This window comes from Myotis yumanensis, unplaced genomic scaffold, assembly GCF_028538775.1.
Source record: "Myotis yumanensis isolate MYYU_CA2020_CCGP unplaced genomic scaffold, mMyoYum1.0.hap1 SCAF_9, whole genome shotgun sequence".
NCBI classification, from domain to species: Eukaryota; Metazoa; Chordata; class Mammalia; order Chiroptera; family Vespertilionidae; genus Myotis; species Myotis yumanensis.
Window position 1 is genome coordinate 23,212,716 of NW_027223760.1, and position 22,732 is coordinate 23,235,447.

General features: G+C 46.4%; 1 protein-coding gene across 2 annotated transcripts in view; it reads right to left on the minus strand.

The window, feature by feature from the left end:
* Positions 1-12,226: 12,226 nt before the first annotated feature.
* Positions 12,227-22,732, minus strand: part of UBE2H (ubiquitin conjugating enzyme E2 H) — a 106,876-nt gene continuing 96,370 nt past the window's right edge. For both annotated transcript variants that reach the window (XM_070423890.1, XM_070423889.1), the window contains 2 exons: positions 19,988-20,116; positions 12,227-14,480 (listed from right to left, as the gene is read on the minus strand). In XM_070423890.1, the coding sequence (XP_070279991.1) occupies positions 14,356-14,480; positions 19,988-20,116 (254 nt within the window). In that variant the 3' untranslated portion in view covers positions 12,227-14,355. The remainder of the gene's footprint in view (positions 14,481-19,987; positions 20,117-22,732) is intronic.

Below are 22,732 nucleotides of genomic sequence, written 5' to 3' on the forward strand. Positions count from 1 at the left end.
TACCCACTGAGCCAAACCGGCTAGGGCTCATAATTTTTTTTTTTTTTTTTAAGAGCTGATTGTTTCAACAAGATCCAAACACACAAGATTCAGATATTGCATGAGTAGAACTCTAATTGTATTCAGGGGGCAGGGTGTGCAGCGGAAGGCGGGCATTTCCCCACTTCCCTGTGTCTCAGTTTGGCCAAGGAGGCAGCAGTGGGAGCGTGGAGGAGGCTTCTAAGAAGAAGCCTTCAAAGGCGCTGTCACGGGGAGATGAGCGCCTTCTCTTCCCTGCTTCCTTCTCCTGCTCCTGGAGCGCGACATATGACAGTCGGACCTAACTTTCCACTCCACTGTTACTTCCCGTCTTTATTATCAATCTTTTAAGGTTAGGTTCAGTTTTAAGAAATAGGAAACAAAAAATATCTTTTTAAAGTCACAGTTTAAACATAATAGAAATTATTTTTCTTTCTCACACAAACTAAGCCTAGAGGTGAGCAGTCCATGGCTAATACAGTGGTCCCACAGAGTCAGAGAGTATTAGATATCTATGGCTGTGTAATTACACCCCAAATTTAGAAGCATAAAACCACAATTGATTACCTATTCCAGTTTTTGAGGGTCGGGAATCTAGGATTCACATGGCCCGGGCTGCAGTCATTCCTAGCTTGACCGAGTCTGGAGAAGACATGGGTTTCTGGCTTCAGTTCCCAGCCACATGCGTCTCTCCAAAGGGCAGCTCAAGGCAGTAAGAAGGAGCCAGAGCGAGCGCACACTCAAGACGGAAGCTGGTCTTCCCTCAGTCTCAGAAGTGAACACCCCTAGGCCTCTTCTATTCTTCCTGTCCTTGTGCTCCAGGCCCTGGTGGCTCCTGCCTGTCACCCCTGCTCCACCATCCTGACCTGTAACTTGTCTCATATTCCCTCTCCACCAGCCTTCTTCTTCTTCTTCTTCTTAAACCTTCACCTGACCCAAAGGACAAGTTCATTGATTTAAAAAAAAAATTTCTTATTTTTTCTTTACTAAGTTATTACATATGTGCCCTTATCCCTCCATTGCCCCCCCCCTCCACACACACACACTCATGCCCTCACCCCCCTGGTGTCTGTGTCCATTGGTTAGGCTTACATGCATACAAGCCCTTTGGTTGATCTCTCCCCCTCACCCCACCCTCCCCTATCTTCCCTCAGGTTTGACAGTCTGATCGATGCTTCTCTGTCTCTGGATCTGTTTTGTTCATCAGTTTATGTTGTTCATTATATCCCACAAATGAGTGACATCATGTGATATTTATCTTTCTCTGACTGGCTTATTTCACTTAGCATAATGCTCTCTAGGTCCACCCATGCTGTTGCAAATGGTAAGAATTCCTTCTTTTTTACCGCAGCGTAGTATTCCATTGTGTAGATGTACCACAGTTTTTTTATTCCACTCATCTGCTGATGGGCACTTAGGCTGTTTCCAAATCTTAGCTATGGTAAACTGTGCTTCTATGAACATAGGGGTGAGTACATCCTTTCTGATTGGAGTTTCTAGTTTCTTGGAGAATATTCCTAGAAGTGGGATTACTGGGTCAAATGGGAGTTCCATTTTTAGTTTTTTGAGGAAACTCCATACTATTCTCCACGGTGGCTGCACCAGTCTGCATTCCCACCAGCAGTGCACGAGCGTTCCTTTTTCTCCACATCCTCTCCAGCACTTGTCGTTTGTTGATTTGTTGATGATACCCATTCTGACAGGTGTGAGATGGTACCGCATTGTCGTTTTGATTTGCATCTCTCAGAAGATTAGTGACTTCGAACATGTTTTCATATGTCTTTTGGCCTTCCTTCTGTCTTCTTTCGAAAAGTATCTATTTAGGTCTGTTGCCCATTTTTTGATTGGGTTATCTTCCTTTTGTTAAGCTGTATGAGTTCCCTGTAAATGTTGGAGATTAAACCCTTATCAGTGATAACATTGGCAAATATGTTCTACCATGCAGTGGGTTTTCTTGTTGTTTTGTTGATGGTTTCTTTTGCTGTGCAGAAGCATTTTATTTTGATGTAGTCCCATTTGTTTATTTTCTCTTTAGTTTCCATTGCCCTAGGAGCTGTATCGGTGAAGAAATTGCTTCAGCATATGTCTGAGATTTTGCTGCCTGTGGATTCCTCTAGTATTTTTATGGTTTCCCATCTTACGTTTAAGTCCTTTATCCATTTTGAGTTTATTTTTGTGTATGGTGTAAGTTGGTGGTCTAGCTTCATTTTTTTTGCACGTATCTGTCCACTTTTCCCAACACCATTTATTGAAGAGACTGTCTTGACTCCATTGTATGCTCTTGCCTCCCTTGTCAAATATTAATTGAGCATAGTGGTTTGGTTTCTGGGTTCTCTATTCTGTTCTATTGGTCTATATGTCTGTTCTTGTGTCAGTACCAGGAAGTTTTGAGAACAGTGGCTTTGTAATACAGCTTGATATCTGGTATTGAGATCCTCCTACTTTGTTCAATTTTTTAAAAAAATTTAATTTGTAAAAAAAATGTTTTTATTGATTTTTTTAGAGAGAGAGGGAGAGGGTGAGAGAGATAGAAACATCAATGAGAGAGAAACATAGATCAGCTGCCTCCTGCATGCCCCCCCCCCCACCTCCGCCCGGGGGATGGAGCCTGAAACCCAGGCCTGTATCCTGAATCAAACTGGTGATCTCTTGGTGCCCAGGACAGGGCTCCACCAATTGAGCCACACCCACTGGGCATCATTGATTTTTAAAAAATATTTTTATTGATTTTAAGAGAGAGAAGTAGGGCGAGGGAGAAAGAGAGAGAAACATTGATATGGGAATGAAACATCCATCGGTAGCCTCCTAGACACCCCCTACTGGGGATGGAGCCAGCAACCTGGGCAGGTGCCCTGACCAGGAATTGAACCAGCAACCTTCCAGTGCATAGTACGACACTCAACCAACTGAGCCACTCCAGCCAGGGCTTCATTGATTTTTTTAGAAAGATGGGAAGGAAGAGAGGGGAAGAGAGAGAGAGAGAGAGAGAGAAAGGAAGGGTGAGAGAGAAAAAGACAGAAACAGAGGATCTAGATTGCCTCCTGCACTTGCTCTGACCAGGACCAGGGATGGCACCCAGAACCTCGCTATGTGTCCCGACTGGGAATCAAACCCGGGACCTTTCTGGGTACTGGAAGACACTCCAACCAACTGAGCCACACGGGCCAGGGACACCCTGCCCTCCGCTTCTGGAGAACACCTCAGGCCCCTGCCCACGGCTCTGTTTTTTATCCCCACTTGTGCTTCTGATGTCTGATTTGGCCCAAGCCACCATTCAACTCCTTTTCCATCATGACCGCCAGGCCAGCCAGAACCCGGAGATGCACCCCTGTTCGGCCCTCCCCTCAGGTCCATTCCCGCCTCTCTGCACACCGCTGGCCAGTCCCCTACCTGGGGTGCCCGCCTCTCTTCTCCTTTATCCAATTCCTCCCCAGCCAGCCAGCCCTGGGGAGCCCTCTCCTCCAGGAAGCCCTCCTGTGGCCTGTGGAGCTTCCATGACCTTTAGTCCAGCCTGTCCAGGAGGTCGGCTGGGGGATGGGGCTGAAGCAGGTGAGCTGCCTCTCCCTCCCCTGGCTTCAGACGGTGGCTGGCACCGGGGTGGTAAGCACCTGGATGCGGCCTCTCTTTGCCGAACCCCCTTTCCATCGGGGGGAGGGGTCTTCCCCTTCAGAGATCATGTTGAAGAGGAGGTCTCCCTCTCTTCTCTCGGGTCCCCACCTCTAGGCAGGGCCTGGCTCCCGCTGGGCTTTGCTGTCTTCCAGGTGAGGCAGAGAGGAAGGATGGCTGCACCGATGCCCGGTGGCCAGGGCGGCCTTCTGGGGTGGCCTTGTTCTGGCCGGGTGGCTCCTAAGGCCGGGTCTCCGGAGTCCCGTGGCTCCTCTCATTTTCCCAAACCTTATCTACAGCCTCCCCGTGCTGGGGCCCCACCCTGACCTCCACCCCGACCACCAGGAGCCTGGGGAGGAGGAGTCAGCTGAGAGGCCCTGAGATGAGCGGGGAGGGTCAAGGCCAGGGCGCCAGGCGGCTGGGCCCCCGGGTGGAGCCGGCTTCCCGGGCGCAGTGTTTGGGTGGCCTTGGCGGTTTTTCCTGGCAACTGCCGGGCACCGGGGTAGAACCGAAGGGCCCGGGACGGGCGCCTCCGGGGTCCTCCGGGCTCCACTCCGCACCGGCTCGGCGGGCGGCGGGCGTGGGAACCTAGGAGCCGGCCACACTCTGGGCCGCAGCGCGAGGCCCTGGCGCCCTCTGGTGCTCGAGGCGGGGACGGACCCTGCGGGCCAGGATGGCCGAGCGGCCGCGCCCCTCCGGACCCGCTGCGGGAAGAGCCCCCCGCCCGTGCGTGTGCCAACTGCGTCCCCGTGGGCACCACCGTGGGCACCGCGGCGGGCGCAGGGCCGGGGCGCCCCCGAGCCCTGGAAGTCACCCCAGGGGCCCGGGCAGCCCCTCGGCCTGAGCCCTAAGGGTCCTTCCCGTGACCCTGCGGGTCCCGATCCGCCCGCAGCAGGAGGCGGCCGCGCGCAGCGAGACCTGGGTGCGCCTCCCGCGTCCCGAGCCTGCCCCGGGCTCCCCTGTGCGCGGGACGGCGCGACCCAGAACAGTCTCTGAGTGTGGGATTCTGGGTCCTGCTCCAAACCCACCATAAAAGTCGCTCTTGGGATTTATTTGCTTCTAAAAATGCCAGCTCTACCTGGAGGGTTGCAGGCTGCACTGCCGGTAGGTGACCACGGCCACATGGGGCTATTGAGCACTCGAAGAGGAACCCAATTGTTCATCTCACTTCATTTAAATTTAAGAGCAAGCCTTGTAAAGTTTTCTGTGACACTTTGAAATTTTGGGTAGTCACTTTGAATGTTGAGATGTGCTGTGAAAGTACACACCGGATTTACATCCTTAGTGCACAAATAAGAATGTAAAATACTTCACTCATTTAAATTTTTTTAAAATTTAGGGCTTTATTTTTTAATTATTATTTTTAAACAAATTCGTGCACGGGTGGGGTCCCTCTGGGTGGCCTGCAGGGATAGGCTGAAACCCGCAGTCCAACACCACCTGCAGCTCCGCTCAGCCCGGCCCCACTGTGCCTGCCCAATCAGTCCCAACAGGGAGACGCTCCCCAGCCATGAGCCCTGTGTCTGGCGCACTCCCAAGGGAGTGGCCTGCAGGATCGGGCTGAAACCGGCTCTCTGACATCCCCCCAGGGGTCCTGGATTGCAAGAGGGTGCAGCTCAGGCCGAGGAACCCCACTGGTGCACAATTGGGGCCAAGGAGGGATGGGGAGGGACTGCAGGAGGGTTCCATCTGTCTCAGTTCAGATCTGCTGGACCCCAGCAGCAAGCTAACCTACTGGTCTGAGCAGCTGCCCCCTGGTGGTCAGTGCACATCACAGTGAGCGGTTGAGCAGCTTTAGCATATCATTAGCATATTATGCTTTGATTGGTTGAATGGCTGACTGGATACTTAGCATATTAGGCTTTTATTATGTAGGACTAGTGGCCCAGTGCACGAAATTCGTGCATGGGGGGCGTGTCCCTCAGCCCTGCCTACACCCTCTCCAATCTGGGACCCCTCAGGGGATGTCTGACTGCTGGTTTAGGCCCGATCCCACAGGCAGTGGACATCCCTCTCCAAATCCAGGACCACTGGCTCCTAACCGCTCACCTGCCTGCCTGCCCAATCACCTCTAACTACTCTGCCTGCCGGCCTGCTCGCCCTCAACTGCCCCCCACGGCTGGCCTCACGGCTCCCAACTGCCCTCCCCAACCAGCCTCATGGCCAACAACTGCCCTCCCTGCCCAGCCTTATGGCCCCCAACTGCCCTTCCTGGACGGCCTCATGGCCCCCAACTGCCCTCCCTGGCTGGTCTCCCGGTCTAATTAGCATATTACTACTAATAAAAGCAAAATATGCTAATTAGACCGAACAGCTGAACGACCTTCCGGGTGTCATTCCGGACGTCCTTCCGGATGAAGCCATGGTGGCAGGGGCTGAGGCAGAGGTGTTTAGGGGTGATCAGGCAGGCAGGTGAGCAGTTAGTGGCAATCAGGCAGACAGAATGGTTCGGGGCAATGAGGCAGGCAGCAGAGTGGTTAGGGGCAATCAGGCAGGCAAGTGGTTAGGAGCCAGCAGTCCCTGATTGTGAGAGAGATGTCTGACTGCTGGTTTATGCGGGGGTGGGGTGTCCCTCATAAACCAGCAGTCAGACTTACACCAAGGGGTCCTGGATTGCAAGAGGGTGCAGGCTGGGCTGAGAGACCCCTCCTCCCCCATGCACAAATTTCGTGCACTGGCCCTCTAGTATAGGATAATTGTTTATTGTTGAAAGTTTTCCCCCATTGACCCCCTCCAGCCTTCCCCTGCCTCCAGCCCCAGGCCCTCACAGCCCCTTTGTCTGTGGCCATGGGCCATGCGTATATGCATACAAGGTCCTTGGTTGATTACTCCCCCCGCCCTCCCCCACCTTCCCTCTGAGATTCTGCACTCTGTCCCATGCTTCAGGTCTCTGGATCTACTCCGTTCATCAGTTTATTTTGTTACTTAGATCCACATACTTGTCTTTCTCTGACTGATTTATTTCACTTAGCATGATACTCTTCAGGTCCCTCCATGCTGTCTCAAAGGGTAAGAGATTCTTCTGTTTTTTACTGCTGCATAGCATTCCATGGTATAAATGTACCACAGCTTTTTTATCCATTCATTTATTGACAGGCACGTGGGCTGTTTCCAGATCTTAGCTATTATAAATTGTGCTGCTTGCTGTGAACATAGGGGTGCATATATTCTTTCTGATTGGTATTTTTTTTTTTTTAGGCTATATTCCTAGAAGTGGGATCACTGGTCAAATGGCAATTCTATATTTAATTTTTTGAGGAAACTCCATACTGTTTTTCATAATGTCTGCACCAGTCTGCATTCCTACCAGCAGTGCACTAGGGTTCCCTTTTCTCCACATCCTCACCAGCACTTGTTATTTGTTGATTTGTTGATGGTAGCCATTCTGACAGGTGTGAAGTGATACCTCATTGTCATTTTAATTTGCATCTCTCTGATGATCAGTAGCTTTGATCATGTTTTCATATGTCTCTTGGCCATCTGTATGTCCACTTTGAAGAAGTGTCTATTTAGGTCCTTTGCCCACCTCATTCCTTTTAAAATAGTAATCACACACTAGAGTATTTTGGATATATTAAATAAAACATTATTTTTACATTTTAAAAATATGTTTTTATTGATTTCAGAGAGAGGAAGGAAGCGGGAGAGGAACATCAATTGGCTACCTCTCACACGGCCCCTATTAGGGATGGAGCCCGCAACCCGGGCATGTGCCCTGGCCTGGAATCTAACCAGCAACCTCCTGGTGCATGAGATGACACTCAACCACTGAGTCACACCAGCCTGGCTACCTTTTTTTTTTTTTTTTAAATGTGACCACTAGAAAGTTTTAAATTACTCTTGTAGATGGCATTCTATTTCTATATTTCTGCTGTAGGGAGTGGGCTGGGTTAAATCTGATTTTTATTTTCCGGTTCTATTGCAGGCCCCAGGGGTTGGGGACCCTACCATCAGTGGAAATGGGGATCTGTGTGGGGAAAGGCCCTGACCCTCAGGGACCAAGCACATGCGACCCCAGGGCAGGAGGGAGCCACGCTCACAGGGTCAACCTGGGAGCATCTGGTGGGAGTCCCAGATGGCAGGCTCGGGGCCCACAGCCCCCACGGGTGTTAGATGGGCATCTGCCTCGGCACAGCATGGCTCGTGCAAAGAACACTCATCTTTGTCCTGAAGCCCTGGGTCCCAACACTGACTGTGCCACTCACTGTGCCCAAGTCTCTTGGCACCTCACAAGCAGTTAATGTGAAATGGGGCCACGTTCGGGTCTACTCCTCCAAGGCTCCCAGGGCCAGTGTGAGGACCACAGGGGGAAGCCCTGTTTGGCCACTGCTGATGGCTCCCTCCAGAGGAGGGCATCACAGACTTGCACATGTTTCTGGGATGCTGACTTGCTACCAGCATATAGTTCTTTTGAACTCTGCTGAAGTGCAACTTTGAAAATCTTTGTTCCACTCTCTGAAACGCACACCAGTGGCCTGTAGCAGGCACGTGACTCGTTGCTTATAGAACTGGATAGAACGAAATCGGGGCTGAAGCTTTCAAAGGGAGCTGCTTGCTCTGCACGGGCTGACGTGGCTGGCAGGAGCCATGGGAAGGGCAGCTGAGACAGACCTGACGGCCTAACCCCACAGCTGTCCAGCGGCCCCTCTCCAGGTCAACTGGCAATGACCAGGCAGCCAGAAGGTTGAGGTTTTCTCTTAGGAAGCCCAAGGCTGTTCCTGCCACCTCAACCACTTGACACCAGTCCTAGGAGTCAAGTTTGAGTCCCAAAGAGCTCTGAGGAACCCCGGTCCACAGAAGTGCTCCTTCTTCAAAACTAAACATCTTTCACCATGGGACACACACACACACACACACACACACACGCACACCCCTCACACAGAGCAAGAGGGGAAACACTCCATCTTTCAGCTTCTAGCATTAAGCCCCATCAGGGTAACTCTTCAGTTCCAAGTTGTGTGTGCACAAACCCCACGAGAGGCACTGGACAGCAGGGGCGGCTCAGATGGATTGTAGGCTCATCCTGGGATCTGGGTCCCTAAGAAGCCTGCGAGCTTTTCTCATCAGCAAGGCTGCTCATGGCAGGTGCTGCAGGACCTCTGCAGGGCCGATTGTGAGAGCCCCCCCCGCCCCCTGCCCTGTTCTAGGTGGGGCGCAGGAAGTACCAGGCCGCGTCACGGAAACGCATCCCTGGGGGAGAGAGCAGCCTTCAGAGATGGCAGAGAATTTAATTCCCAGGACAATATGCCGCAGAAACCCCGGGTGCCCTTCTCGAGGAAGGGGCAAGGCCTCAGGCAGGCAGCAGGGCTGAGGATGAGGAAGTGATTACGGGTGGGTGAGGAGACCAGATGCCCCCCCCACCCCCCAATGCACTGGGACTCCCCATAGAGCAGCTTTTAAAGGAGCTGCCGTGTGTGACCGCCATGGAATGGCTACTTACATGACCCACAGATCTAATTCTCCCTTCAGCTGGAAAACAGGCGCTCTAAACTCCCAAAGCTCTTTGGGTTCCCAAACTCAACCTCTGCTCATGAACCTTGGTGTTTCTCGGGGTTGATGTAATTCCTCTCTCCGAATACTATATCCTGCGATGTTTCAGAGCCTAGGTGGAGTTGAGTCAGTGTCAGAACTTAGTAGTTTAGGGAACTTTATTTTTACAGATGAACCTGAGGCTGTACAGCTAGTTAGTGCAAGAGAGGGGGCTAGAATTCACACTGCTGGTTCGGTCCTTTGGCCCACCCCACCCTTGGCTGAGGGGCCAGTGAGACCACCTGCAAAGAGCCTGTTCAATGTTTTGCTTCTGAGCACTGGAGGCAGCCAGGGTAGCTTGAGGTTTACTTGCCACAGGAGAGCTTGAGGTGTTACTCGCACGGGACAGTTCCCAGATGGCTTTACCTCTCTCCCCCTGGTAGATACAAAGCTGGGCTTACTGCAAAATACATGAGGACGCGACAAGAAAAAAAAAAAAAAAAGGAGTGTGGGGGGAATGAATAAGGAGAGAAACAGTGGAGAGTTGGGGGAATGAGAACATGTGACCAAAGGAACCCTTTGTCTTAAGAGTGCTGACAAAATCCAACGAATAGATTCTCCAATAAACTAGGCAATATCTCCATCTGGTGGCCACTGAGGGCATATGCCTCAGGAATGGAAATGCAGCAACAATGCAGTGGTCAACTTCTGATGAATACCCACTGCTCTCCCCTCCCTGGTTGAGGCCGGCACCTGGCACAGGGGGGAACCTGTTGAGGAAGACTGGCCCCCCAGCAGGAAGCATTAGTTGCCGCGGTCTAGAAAGTTTGAGCTAACATGGGAGCCATGGCTGCTGATCTACTTGGGGTCACTGGGGTAAATTCAGGCTATAGGACTTCACAGAAGAGATGGCTCTTTAGGGCTCTGGTGAAGCCTCGCGGCCAGCCCTGTGCACAGCCAGCAGGCACCTGCTGCTCCAGGGACAGGCCTCGGGAGGCAAGGCCTCTTGGTGATGACTGCTCAGAAGTGACACTCCCGTCCCAAGCTAATCCAGTCCGCCTTGTAAGAGCTTCTCAGTCAGGAAAAGAAAAAGGAAAGAGGCCAGCTGGGGGCAGAGGAGCCAGAGGAACAGGGAGGACGTCAATAAAAACAGGCTAAGTAATCGTGGGGGCCAATCTCATTCATCAAGGTCCAGCCATTTGCCAAGGTATATGCACATTTTATTTAAAAAAAGTTTACAGTTTTCATTATACACAACTATTAAGAGGTTATAGTCAGAGGAGGCATTTGTCCTGTTGACAGAAGTGCCCACTAGATCATCACAATGCAAGGAAAAAGATGGAAGGGAGGAGCTAGGGCGAGGAAAAAATAAGTGGTAAAGAGCTCAGATTTCAACTAAGGGCTGGCGAGTCCCTTTTATCTCTTCAAGTATCACACAACATGTACCAAATACAATCAGTAAATGATGGCCATTTCTTCCCAAGGCCACAGCCAAGGCCAGTGTTTGCTGAATTAAGAGTCCTGGCCCTTCCTCCGGTGAGTGGGGAACCTTCACACCTGCGGGCCGTCAGCTCCCCTCCCCCAGGGGCCTCCACTCCAGCCAGTCCCTAATGGAATCGCCACGGTGTTCATGGCCAGAGGAACAGGAACATGGATTCAGAAGTCCAAAGAAGACCAGGTGTCTGTGCCCAGTCAGAAATGTTTTGATTTCAGCCAACAAGGCTGTGAACCCAGTTAGGAAGCTGGTGAAATAAAACTTACTTTTGTTAATGGCTTTCACTTTTCTAACCGAGTTCCTAGAACACGGAAGGGTCACATGCCACAAAATCAAACACTAGTTCCCGGAAGCTGGCCGCACAGAAGCTAGTGAAAGATGTGTCTTTCATGATTCTCAGCCATCCCAACAGGAGGCGTAATAAAAAGCAAGTGTCATAGGCCAAGGCCAAGCAGGGCTTCAGGGAGACTTTTGAGAGGGAACAATTCCTTTGAGGGGAAACACCCTCCAAGAGCTTAGATCAGCCAGTTGGCAATTAGAACAGCTTTTGAAGTGGAAGAAAAATGTTAGGTTCATGGCAACTTCTGGTAATTATCTCACTAGTATAAAATGCTGGTTGGAACTGCACAGTCAAGTCAAGGAGGGCAATGAGACCGAAGACTAAAAGAGCAAAAATGCCATAGTCTAGGTTGGCTACCCATAAAGGCAACCCACAGGCTGGGGCTTGGGCTGCGGAGAGCTGTGGATCCAAGGCCGCAGCCACCTTGCTTGGTGTTTGGCGAGAGCTTGAGCTCGGTCATTTGAATAGGCGCTGGTAAACCACAAGGTAGAATTTTAAAAAGGATGAGTATTAAGGAAGGAAGGGAAACTGCCAGAAACAACCCTGACTTACCACCACCACCTTTAAAAGCAGGAACATCCAGCCCTTCTGAGGGGCTCCAGATGCGTCTGAGTGTTGTGATGGGACAAGCTGGAAAGGTGCTTGGTGCTGAAACACCCCTCACTCAACCATCTATTTCTGGGGGCCCCGAGTCCTCAGATCCACGCCAGGCCTCTTCCAGCCCCCTCTGCACCTGTTAGTACGGTCTCCTACTCCCACCTCTTCCAGGTACTGGGAAGGGACAAAAAGTTAGCATTAAGAAGGGATTCTGTTCAACTTACCCAAAGTCCACTTCGAAGTGGAGAGGTAAAGACCCACACAGAGTGAAAAACATGCATGGGACCAAGGTTAGTGCTCCGATGAGACAGACTTGCACAGAATGAGTGATTTGAGTAGCAATTCTGGAAGCTTCCAGTACTAATAGAGAAGCCCTAATTACACCTTCATCACACAGACTTGGAGACCACACACACACACACACACACACACACACACACACAGCAGCCACAGTCAGGTCTGTTTCTTAACGCCTGCAACCTCCTCCCCGTCTTCACTTGGGATTCTGCACTACCACATTTCCAGTGCCGAGCTTTCTTCACAGGCAAGCTGGTGTCTTTTCGTTAGAAAAACATGGATTCAGTTGAGGAGCAGAGCTGTGGCACATAACTTTCCTAAACTTGGTTCTGCTAGTTTTTGGGACAGGATTTAAAAGAATTATTTTTTTGAAAGGTAATTAGAACACTATTGTTTATACAATATTGAAAAAATACAATTTTTTATTGTTTGAACTCAAATCACCACCCAGCACTTTAAGCCTACCCTAAGTCGCACCTACAATAACGGTTATAGCACAAGCAAACTGCTAATTCAGCAGGTAAGCAAGTTAGACAGTGCCAGCAGACCCTCCCTCCCCCAAAGCAATGAGAAGACAACGTGCTAGATAAGAGTTAAGTACACCGTTACATGTTAAATAGTTAACACTACCCTTCCAACAAGCCACAAATGCTAGATCGGCAACTCAGTACGGTTAACTAACCACAGCCCTACATAACTGCACTTTTAATTTTTGTAAAGAAAACCTTTTGCTTCATGCCCGTAATTAACATAAAATAAGTAAATTCTTTGTCTTTTTTTTTATTTAGGAAAATAATCATGCTAAAAGCAAGTTGTACTTTATATAGATTTTCAAAGAAAAGATTGATTGTGCTTTTTGACTAAAAAAGATAGGATATCTTCCAACCTCATTGACTCAAATCTTGTGGAATATAGCACTTCTAAACTAAAAACACACATCAGAAAGAAAAATTAAATTATCCCAGTGGGACATTCAAAAATTGTCTTTAGAAGGTTTTAGGATTGGCTATTTCTGTTCTTGTCCTACTGGTTGCGAGACAAAACGAATACAGAGGTGCTGTCTAGAGTTCTCCAAATTCAGCAGGCAACACTCAGATCTGAAAGAAACTGCCGGCAACCTGGACATATGGTTAGCGGAGTACACATTTCATTAGCAGGCGCTGTAAACAGTCTGATTTCCTCTTAACATACACAGGGGAGGAGACTTCTTCCTTCTCACCTGTTTTACTACTACCTCACATTTCTGATTCCTCTCCTCTATTCAGTCACACTCTGAAAAAAGCTGTGTTTTCCCCATGTACAGTCACTTTGGGTACAAGATACTTTATTTGTTCCAATTATTACTCATTTGAAATTTAGAATACGTGTTGGGTCTAAACTACCCATTTCCCACTCCCACAAGCAGATGATGACCAGGCCGCTGCCAAAAGCAGCAGCAGCAGCAGCAGCAGGAAAACCAAAACCAAAACCAAAAGGTGGAGGAGAGAACCCAGGAGTTTCAGCCACCAGAAGGGTCTTCCTCCCGAGTCTAAGGGTCCACCGAGCGGCTATCCGAGGAGGAGGCCCTCTCTTGGCAGGTGAAGATTAAATCTGTAACCTGTCCAAGCACAATTCACACACACACCAAAACCCAAACCCAAACCCCAATCAAAGAACCCACAGCCACCCTCCGATTTAAAGCTCTCAGCCAGGGGAGCGTCTCAAAGTGGCCAATCGCATGAGGATGTGACTGCACGTGCTGGAGAGGACACATCTTCCCAGTCACTTTTCTCTTCCTGGCCTGTCCTCTCAAAAAAGGTCTGGACTGCAAGCTCTACCATAGAAAGAATCAAGTTCAGAAAACACTTCCCACAGGTTCTCCAAAGGAATACACTCGTGGCTGCAGGGCCGAGTAGCCAGAAGGGCAGGAATCTACATGTAAAAATGTACTTAAAATCCGAGTCAAAAATTGTTTTAAGTTTCAACACTCCAATTAGCTCCCTGTTTACACTGTTACTCCACAGAAATGAGGCCACCCAGGTCGAATCATAGGCGGGAGCAGCTCCGTGACGCGCTGGCTCTACACGCTCCCACTGCAGGCCTTGCCTCCCAGTTTCCTCCTCTCCGTTTTGAAAAAGCACTATTCTATCTTCACATCCAAGAGCTGGTTGGTTTGGTTTGTTTCTTTGGAACCATCAATAAAAGAAGCAACTTTTTCCTGTTATTTTTACTTGTCTACCTATCAGAGCGGCTATTTCTTTTGACAGTTAGTAGCACACAGGCTGACTTGGCCAAATGGACTTATGAATGCATGCATCCAGACCGCATATTGCTACCAAAATGGAATGTGGGAATATGCTATGCACCTCAGGTTGAGAAATGACCAAGAAATCAAGATCTAAAGGGTGATATATAATATATATATATCAATGCTATTATTCATAAAAACCTTGTTTAGTAATAAAAAAAATTGCTTTGTTTAAATATGAATATTATAGTCTGCTTCTCATGGTTAGGAAATAATAGTCTTTCTGAAAAGCAGGTGCCTTCTCTACTACAACTCCATATCCTGGGCCTCGTCTTCTGAAAAGTCAGACATAGAACTCTCCGACGAGCTGTCACCGGTGCCTTCCTCCTGCTCCTTCAGCGCCTCCTCCGTGGCGTATTTCTGGATGTACTCTGCACAGGGGATGGGGACAAAGAAAACCAGGGCAGTGAGAGGCAGGCATGTGCTTCATGACCCCCATGTTGGCAAGTCCCAGCTCTCCCCACATGGGTGGGTGGTAACAAAGATAACATCTGTGGTCATGAAAACTAAGGGAAGACTTTGGAGTTTATGAATTTTACCCCATTAGGCGGAGAGGCAAAGCAGGATGGGGACTTGTAGGGGAATAAATACATTGTTTCACCATCTAGAACTCCCTGGGCCATCACCTCCCAGATGTAAGAACACCTACCAGGTGGGTGAACACCCTCAGATGGATGTACACAAGGCAGCCAACCACCCTTGGGCCTTGGCTGCAAGGCACAGGAAGGTCAGCAGATATCCAGGACGATGCCCAGCGTCAAACAGCCTCCAGCCCTCTAACCTCTAGTGCGGCTGCCCTCCTCCAAACTTGATGGTTTGGGAAAATGTGTTCTCTGTACTTTCTTGTAACTTCCTATATTAACAGAACTATTCACCTCCCAGATAGCACTGGACTAGTTATGATTCCATAGTAGTTTATAAGGAAATCCCCCATCATTTTTAGGTTTGCAGTGATATAATTATAGCCGGCCAAATCTATTATGTTAGGAATAGATTTTAGTTTAAACAGGTCCTGCCTGTCAGGTTTCTGAAGCAGCTGGTGAAGCAGTCTCTCAATCTGCTCAGGAAGGAGCTGCTGTCTGACAGCCACCTGGAGTGACTTCGCCATGTGTTATTTACCTGAAGGTTTATGCTGCTGTAGCCTAGGCTGAACAAACAGTTAAGAACTGCTGAACACACAATTAAACTTGTTCCCAAGATCTCTAAGTGCACACTGCTCTCAAGTAAATAGCCTATGCACAATATGAAGAGACAAGACAGTTAGATTCCTGTTCAGAATGCCAGCAGGGAGACACACACATCCTCATATCCTTACGCTTTGTTTTTCCTCCCATGGGATTACTTAGGGGCTAAATAAGAGGAAGATGAGAAAAACGGCCAAATGGGCCTGCCAAATCTGAATAAGTTAGTGTGGGAACCTAGATAAGGATTTTTAATTTTTTATTTAAATGATGAGTGAGAATCATTGATCAGCTGCCTCCTGCATGCTCCCCCCCACACTGCCCCCCACCGGGAATCGAGCCCACAACCTGGGCATGTGCCCTGACCAGGAATCAAACGGTGACCTCGTGGTTCATAGGTAGATGCTCAACCAATGAGCCATGCCAGCCAGGCTAGATAAGAATTTTTTAAAAATATTTTTTTAAAGGGTTGTTTAAAAAGAGAAAAAGAAGAGTATGTGACAGACTATATTGGCCAAATCTGATATTTACAAAACAAGTTTACAGATTTCTGACTTCAAATTCATAGTGACAAAATTTTACACTGAGATAATGAGTTGGGGGAAAAAAGGCCCTAACTAGGTAGAAACTGACATTAGCTTACCTTTTAGAGTGAGAGTAATGTTTATTAAAGCCCTAGAAATTTTATTTTTACTCTCTAATGGGCTGGCTACTTCGTAGAAATAAGCTGCTGCACTTTGACACTGTAATTTGATACTATCAGCCTTCTTAATTAAGTATATTCAAGGAAACACTTACGTATTAAGTGCTTACTAGGACAAGGCCTTTCAGGAGAGAGAAAATGAAGAGCAAGGTCATTAATGAGGAGAAACCCATGAGGAGAAAAGGCAGTTAGTTGCTGAGTTCATCAGAGGGAAGGAGTCGTGTCTGCACTGACCCTTGAAGGGCTTGGCTTCTCCACTGCAGCGCAGGAGCCACCACTCCAGGGGAAAGCCAGCGCCTGGCCAAAAGCAGAGGGAGAAGGAAGTGGCTGGGATGTGAAAATACAACCTTCAGAGCTACATTTGTTTTCTTTCTTTAAAAAATTTTGAAGCAAATAAGGCAAAATGTAGAGGTTCATCTAGTTGGGGGATGGGTACAGAGTTATCATCTGTTTCTCTGTAGTGCTGAAACTTTCCCTGACTAACTAAGGAAGAGGATATAGTTGGGTACCTGAAACTCATCCAATTTTACTGTCATATATTGATGCATTTAGAGGAATAAAGGCGAAGGTGTAGATCGCACACAGTGGCAGAGGGCCTGGATGGCAAGCTGAGATGCCACTCAGTGAAGGCTGAGCGGGCAATGACGGTGCCAATGATGCCTTCCACAGACAGTCCAATATTCACAGGTGAAACAGCATCAGCTCAGTACGAGTGCGGGTAACGCTCATGGTGAAGGGTGCACACACCGATCTCTGTGTGATGTTAGGTGTGGAAATGTCCACGAGCAGCTCAGGGGAGAGTCACACCTGGACACATTTTTGTTTTATTTTTTTTAAATCCTTTTATTGAAAGTATTACATACGGCCCATTTCCCCCATTAGACACATTTTTGGAAATTCATCTGCCTGAAGGGGATTTATTAATTTAAAAAAGTGTGTGTGTGTGTGTGTGTATATTTATTTATTTTTATTTTTATTTTTTTTAAATATATTTTTATTGATTTCAGAGAGGAAGGGAGAGGGGGAGAGAGAGAAACATAAATGATAAGAGAGAATCACTGACTGGCTGCCTCGTGCATGGCTCCTACTGGGGATTGAGCCCACAACTTGGGCATGTGCCCTGAGAGAAAATTGAACTGTGACCTCCTGGTTCATAGGTCGACACTCCACCACTGAGCCACACCAGCTGGGCTGGGGGGGATTGTTTAAAGTTGTGAGGGTTGAATAGGCTTCCCAAGGAGTGGGGGAGGCGGAAGAGGGGGTGAAGGACAGAATCTTAAAGAGAATAACCATGTTTGGAAATGAAATGAGAAATGTTTTCAGAAAGGTAAGAGGTAAAATACCAAAGCTGCACAGAGGTCCATGAAAACAGATCTTGAGAAGGCTCCAAAAGATTGGGAAGAAATGAGATCACAGATTCAGTATAGGAGGGAAAACAAAACTAGACCTCAGCAGTCTAAGGCAAGGAAGCAAGAAGTTTGAAAATGAAAGGAATTAAATGGCAAGACTCCTAAAGGAATCCACAGGAGCAGATAAAGGCTTCTGAAATGAGGGTGCCTCTGATAGTCTAGGGCAGCGGTTCTCAACCTGTGGGTCGCAACCCCTTTGGTGGTCGAACGACCCTTTCAGAGGGGTCGCCTAAGACCATCCTGCATATCAGATATTTACATTACGATTCATAACAGTAGCAACATTACAGTTATGAAGTAGCAACAAAAATAATTTTATGGTTGGGTCACAACATGAGGAACTGTATTTAAAGGGCCAGAAGGTTGAGAACCACTGGTCTAGGGCAGTGGTCGGCAAACTGCGGCTCGAGAGCCACATGCGGCTCTTTGGCCCCTTGAGTGTTGCTCTTCCACAAAATACCACGTGCGGGCACGCATGTACAGTGCGATTGAAACTTCGTGGCCCATGCGCAGAAGTCGGTATTTTGTGGAAGAGCCACACTCAAGGGGCCAAAGAACCGCATGTGGCTCGTGAGCCGCAGTTTGCCGACCACTGGTCTAGGGGAAGAGGTGGAACCAGGAAAAAGGGGATCCATGGGAAAACAAGATCACAGGTTGGTGGGGGTAGTCTGAGAAATAAGATGGGACATCTCTTATTTCCTACTGGAGGGAACAAGGGTACAGTAGGAAGTTGGGGTGAGCTCAGGTCTGACAGCCATGATTTTCTCAGATTACTAAGGAAGACAAAATGATAGCCAGCATTAACATTTCAGAAAGCTAGAGTTCCCTAAGCTAGAGCTAGCCATTCTAAGATAAAAATGTAGGCTAGGTTCCTTTTGCAATTGGTATTACAGCAGATATGTACTAAAACAGTAGTGTTCAATTGCTGCAGCATAGTTAACACAGAACTATAGACATATGTTCTGCACCAAGGTATCTGTGGGTTATAGACGCTGTTAAGTGATTCCTTTGTCAAATTTTTAATAGTGTCATAATAGGATTTTATCTGGTTGACACTGACTGCCTTTTTCTTGATACCTATTTGTTTGGCTATGTAGATACTCTCCCGCATAAATTAGATAACTTGCAAAGCACCTGAGACCTAAGTAAATTAGAGTAGATTTATTTCTATTTTATCTCAATAACAGTACTGAACAATACCCTGTAGAGACCAGAGGAGAGGAGAAAACGAAGAGAAGGAAACCGACCATGATCCACAGTAGCCCCAAATGCTCCTGAGTGTCTCAGACCTGCGGAGTGAAGACCTATGTATTCAAGTTCTCATGAATTATTTCTACTGCCATCTCTTACAAATGCACCTCAGAGGGCACTGCTTTGCGGAAGATAATGTTCTGAACTGCTAGGCAGATGGGCAAGTTGTGCTAAATATTGGGTATATACCAATGCCTTCCATTTGTTAAGACAAACAGGTCTATGAATTCTTTTCTTTTTTGGTAGAACTTTATGTATCTAGACTTTTCAATATGAAAGTTCTCATGACATTCATGTCCCATTAATATGTAAACAGTTTAAGATGGGAAAATGGGATTCTAAATCCTAAAGAATTAGGAAACTAGTGCTGCCATCACTAACACATTTCTAACTTTAACAGTACATTTCAGGTTTTAACAGAAAAATCCATAGATCAGGGGCAAGGTATGTGCAGTAGCAGAGAAATATGCCTACATGAAAACTTCCCAAAGTATTGGACCAAGAAAAGAAGCCAACTGAGTATACTTTTTTGGTTGTTAATCCTCACCATAGGATATTTTTCCCATTGATTTTTAGAGAGAATGGAAGGGAGGGTTGGGGGGTGGAAGGGAGAGATAACAAGAGAGAAACATCAATGTGAGAGAGATATATCAAGTATCTGCTTTCCACACATGCCCCAACCAGGCCCAGATCAAACCTGCAACCCAGGTATGCGCCCTTGACCAGAAATCAAACCTGTGACCTTTCAGTGCATGGGTCAATGCCCTAACCACTGAGCACAGTGACCATAGCCTAACTGGATATATTTAATTCCATAGGTAAAATATAATTCTTTAAAAGTCTAATGATGGATTTGGCAATTATTTTTCCAACTCCCAAAGGTAACTGTTTTATTGAAAGGCCAGGACGATTAATTGTCTATTAAATTCATGTGAGATTATACCTTTCAATTAATCATTATTCTCAAGTCTAATTTTCTAACTTTACAAGACAAGAGGAAGCAAATGAAGGCAAAAATTCTTTTGGACATGTGTCCACATGGATTTCTGGCAGGGTTATACCTTCTACCACCCAACAGTTAAGCCTCCCACTTTCTCATCTTTCCATCTTTCCTTTTGCTCTTTCTCTCCTTCCCTTCTCTCGTGTTGGTACTGCAGCTTCCAAAGGTTGCCTCTGACCCTCAGAACTACAGAGGTTAGTGAGCTCTGCTCCAGCCAGCAGCTATGTCTTTTTAGGCCTGAGAAAAATTATTAGTAACTAAGAAGGGCCATCATTGATCAAAGCTGAATAGACTTAAGTTCTTCTTCTCTAGGTTAAACGATTTGCCTTCTTACCTTTAATTTTCTGCTTGTATTCTTCTGGTCGGTGGAGGTACATGGCTGCAGCATCACCATTGAGAGGATCTATGGGATTGGGATAGGCCAACAACTGGGGCAGGAAGGACTCAAATATATTGGTAAGATCTGAAAAAACAAACAGAAATACATCATGCACGGAACAAACAAGTTCACCTAAAATTCACTTGAATTCAGTAGTCAAAACTGCTTACCTTCCTAGATATTTAACCACATGGACGTGTGCTCCATTATCTGTGCTGTACATTGTATATCCCTTTCAATACCAATTAAAATTTTTTAAATTTAATTTTAATTTGAAGAACTAGATAAAGGTATGCCTGATATTCACTTTGAAAGGCAATTTTCCCAATTCTAATTCACCCCATTTTCTAAATGAGAATTCAGAAATACTACATACATTGTTTATTAATTAAAACCTGTGCCCCAATACTCTACTTTCCTACAAAGTGAGTACTTGATCTCTTAACATAGCTTTTTTCTATAGCTTTGAAAATCACCACTCTGAAAAGTATTCAAGCACCAGATCTTAAAAGAACTGAACACAATTTTATAGGTCTTGACATTTAATCCAATTCTCATAACTTCTAATGAAGGTAAATACAACCAGTTATTCAATTATTTTGGGTAATGAGGGTAAGAACTTATATGGACAACTTAAAGTCACAAATAAGACGGATAAGTACTAATTTACTGCATTTATCAATAATCATTTAATAAATATTTACTAATTCCTTCTGGCCAGATTCAGCACAAGGTACTGGCTATGTACACACGACATCTACACATTCAGTTAACAAAAACCCTGCAGTCACATTGTGTTTCATCAAGGAGACCAGAAAGCCTGCAAAATTAACCACACGTCCCCATTAACTTCAAAGATGATGTGACTTCCATCTTATTTGCTCCCCAGTTAGTAGACAGTGAACTGTGGAACCTCAGTGCATCCATTCCCCTGCCCTACTCTAGTTACTCTATCATGCTAAAGGAAACATTTCTGTTTCTGGAGAGATTGCTAATGTAGCATAAAATGACTTTTTAATTTATTCAGCTCTCTAAAGATTTTTTTTATAGTATTATAAATGGATGTTTTGTCAAGCCACATCACTTTAGATTAGTGGTTCTCAGAGCAGGGGGTGGGGTGGTTTTGCTCCCCAGAGATGTCTGGCAATGTCTGGAGAAATTTTTGGCTGGGTGTGGGAGGGGGCAGTGGTGCTATTTGTATCTCGTGCACAGAGGCCGTGGATGCTGCTAAACATCCTACAATGCACAGGACAGTCCTTCAAAACAAATAATTAATTAGTGCTGAGGTTGAGAAACCTGGTCTAGATAAAAGGATTGGCAAACTTTTTGTAAAGAGAGAGTGGACACTATGGGCTTGTGGGCCACATTTGGTCTGTCATAACTATTCAACACAGCTCTACTGTTGTAGCACAAAAGCAGCCATAGGTAAACAAACAGGTGTAGCTGTGTTCCAATAAAATGTTACTAAAAAAACAGGCAGACAATATTTGCCGACTTCTGCTCTAGAAAACCCTACAAATAGGTGGCTCTTCCTTGTCACTGTAAGATTAAGGAACTGAGCAGTCAGAGAATAAGCTAAGGCTACATTATTCAACAGAACTTTCTGCAATGATGACAATGTTCTGTATCTGCATTGTCCAATATGGTAGTCACTAGCTACACGTGGCTACTGAACATATGAAATAGGCCAGTGTGACTGTGAGGAACTGACCTTCATTTTACTTAATTCTCATTAGTTTAAATAACTACAAGTGACCAGTCCCATATTGGACAGCTCAGGTCTAGCACAGTCCTGGTCTCATGCAGAGATATTGATACACAGCAGGTTTACCTTTAACCCCAAGTTATAGGCTTGGTATTATTACATGGACTGGGGCTATTTCATCTTCATAAAGCTAATTTTCCAAAGAACCACGTTACAGTAAGATTCCCATGTATCAGGAAACAAATACACAGATTCCTAATCAAAACAGAAAAAAAATCTCCTAAGATAACCCCAACCATCTGCAGTAGATTTTCACTGCCATTTTAATTATAATTTTTTTAAAGGAGGCAATATATACAACAAGCCAATAATTATCCATGATAAAAAAACAAAAACATTGAAAACTGTTTGCCAAGGCTAAGGGACAGAGAAAAATGCTTATGTTGTAATGCTGGGTGGTGAAAATCCATAAAATGGTATGTCCTCTAGAATTACAACTATGTACAATATGCATTGTATACACAGAATATTTAAAAAGTTGGGTCAAGGCAAAAGGCTTGTAATTTCTACTTTCCACACTTCAAATGACACTTTACACTTTTTAACCTTTAAAAATAGCACTTTCCTATAAATATGTTCTTTCTACTTCTATATATGTTTGACACACAAAACATGACAAGCCTGAACATTTTTCTTTCCCTCTCTGTCCTTGGGTGGTTATTAGTACAGTGGTAGAAAGTGCTGAAAGGAGGGCAAATTAAGAAGGAAAAACAAGGACTGTGGCAGTTCTACAAATTAAACATGATCCCAGAGCAAGGAAGAATAAGAGTTACAACAACACTAATAGTAATAACAGCAGCAACAGTTTATACCTAGCACGTACTACAAGCCAGGCACTCACCAATAGTTTACACAGACACTTTCATTGCAGCCAGTGAGGTAGTTATCATTATATCCTCATTTTGTATATGGGGAAATTGAGGCAGAAAGAGATG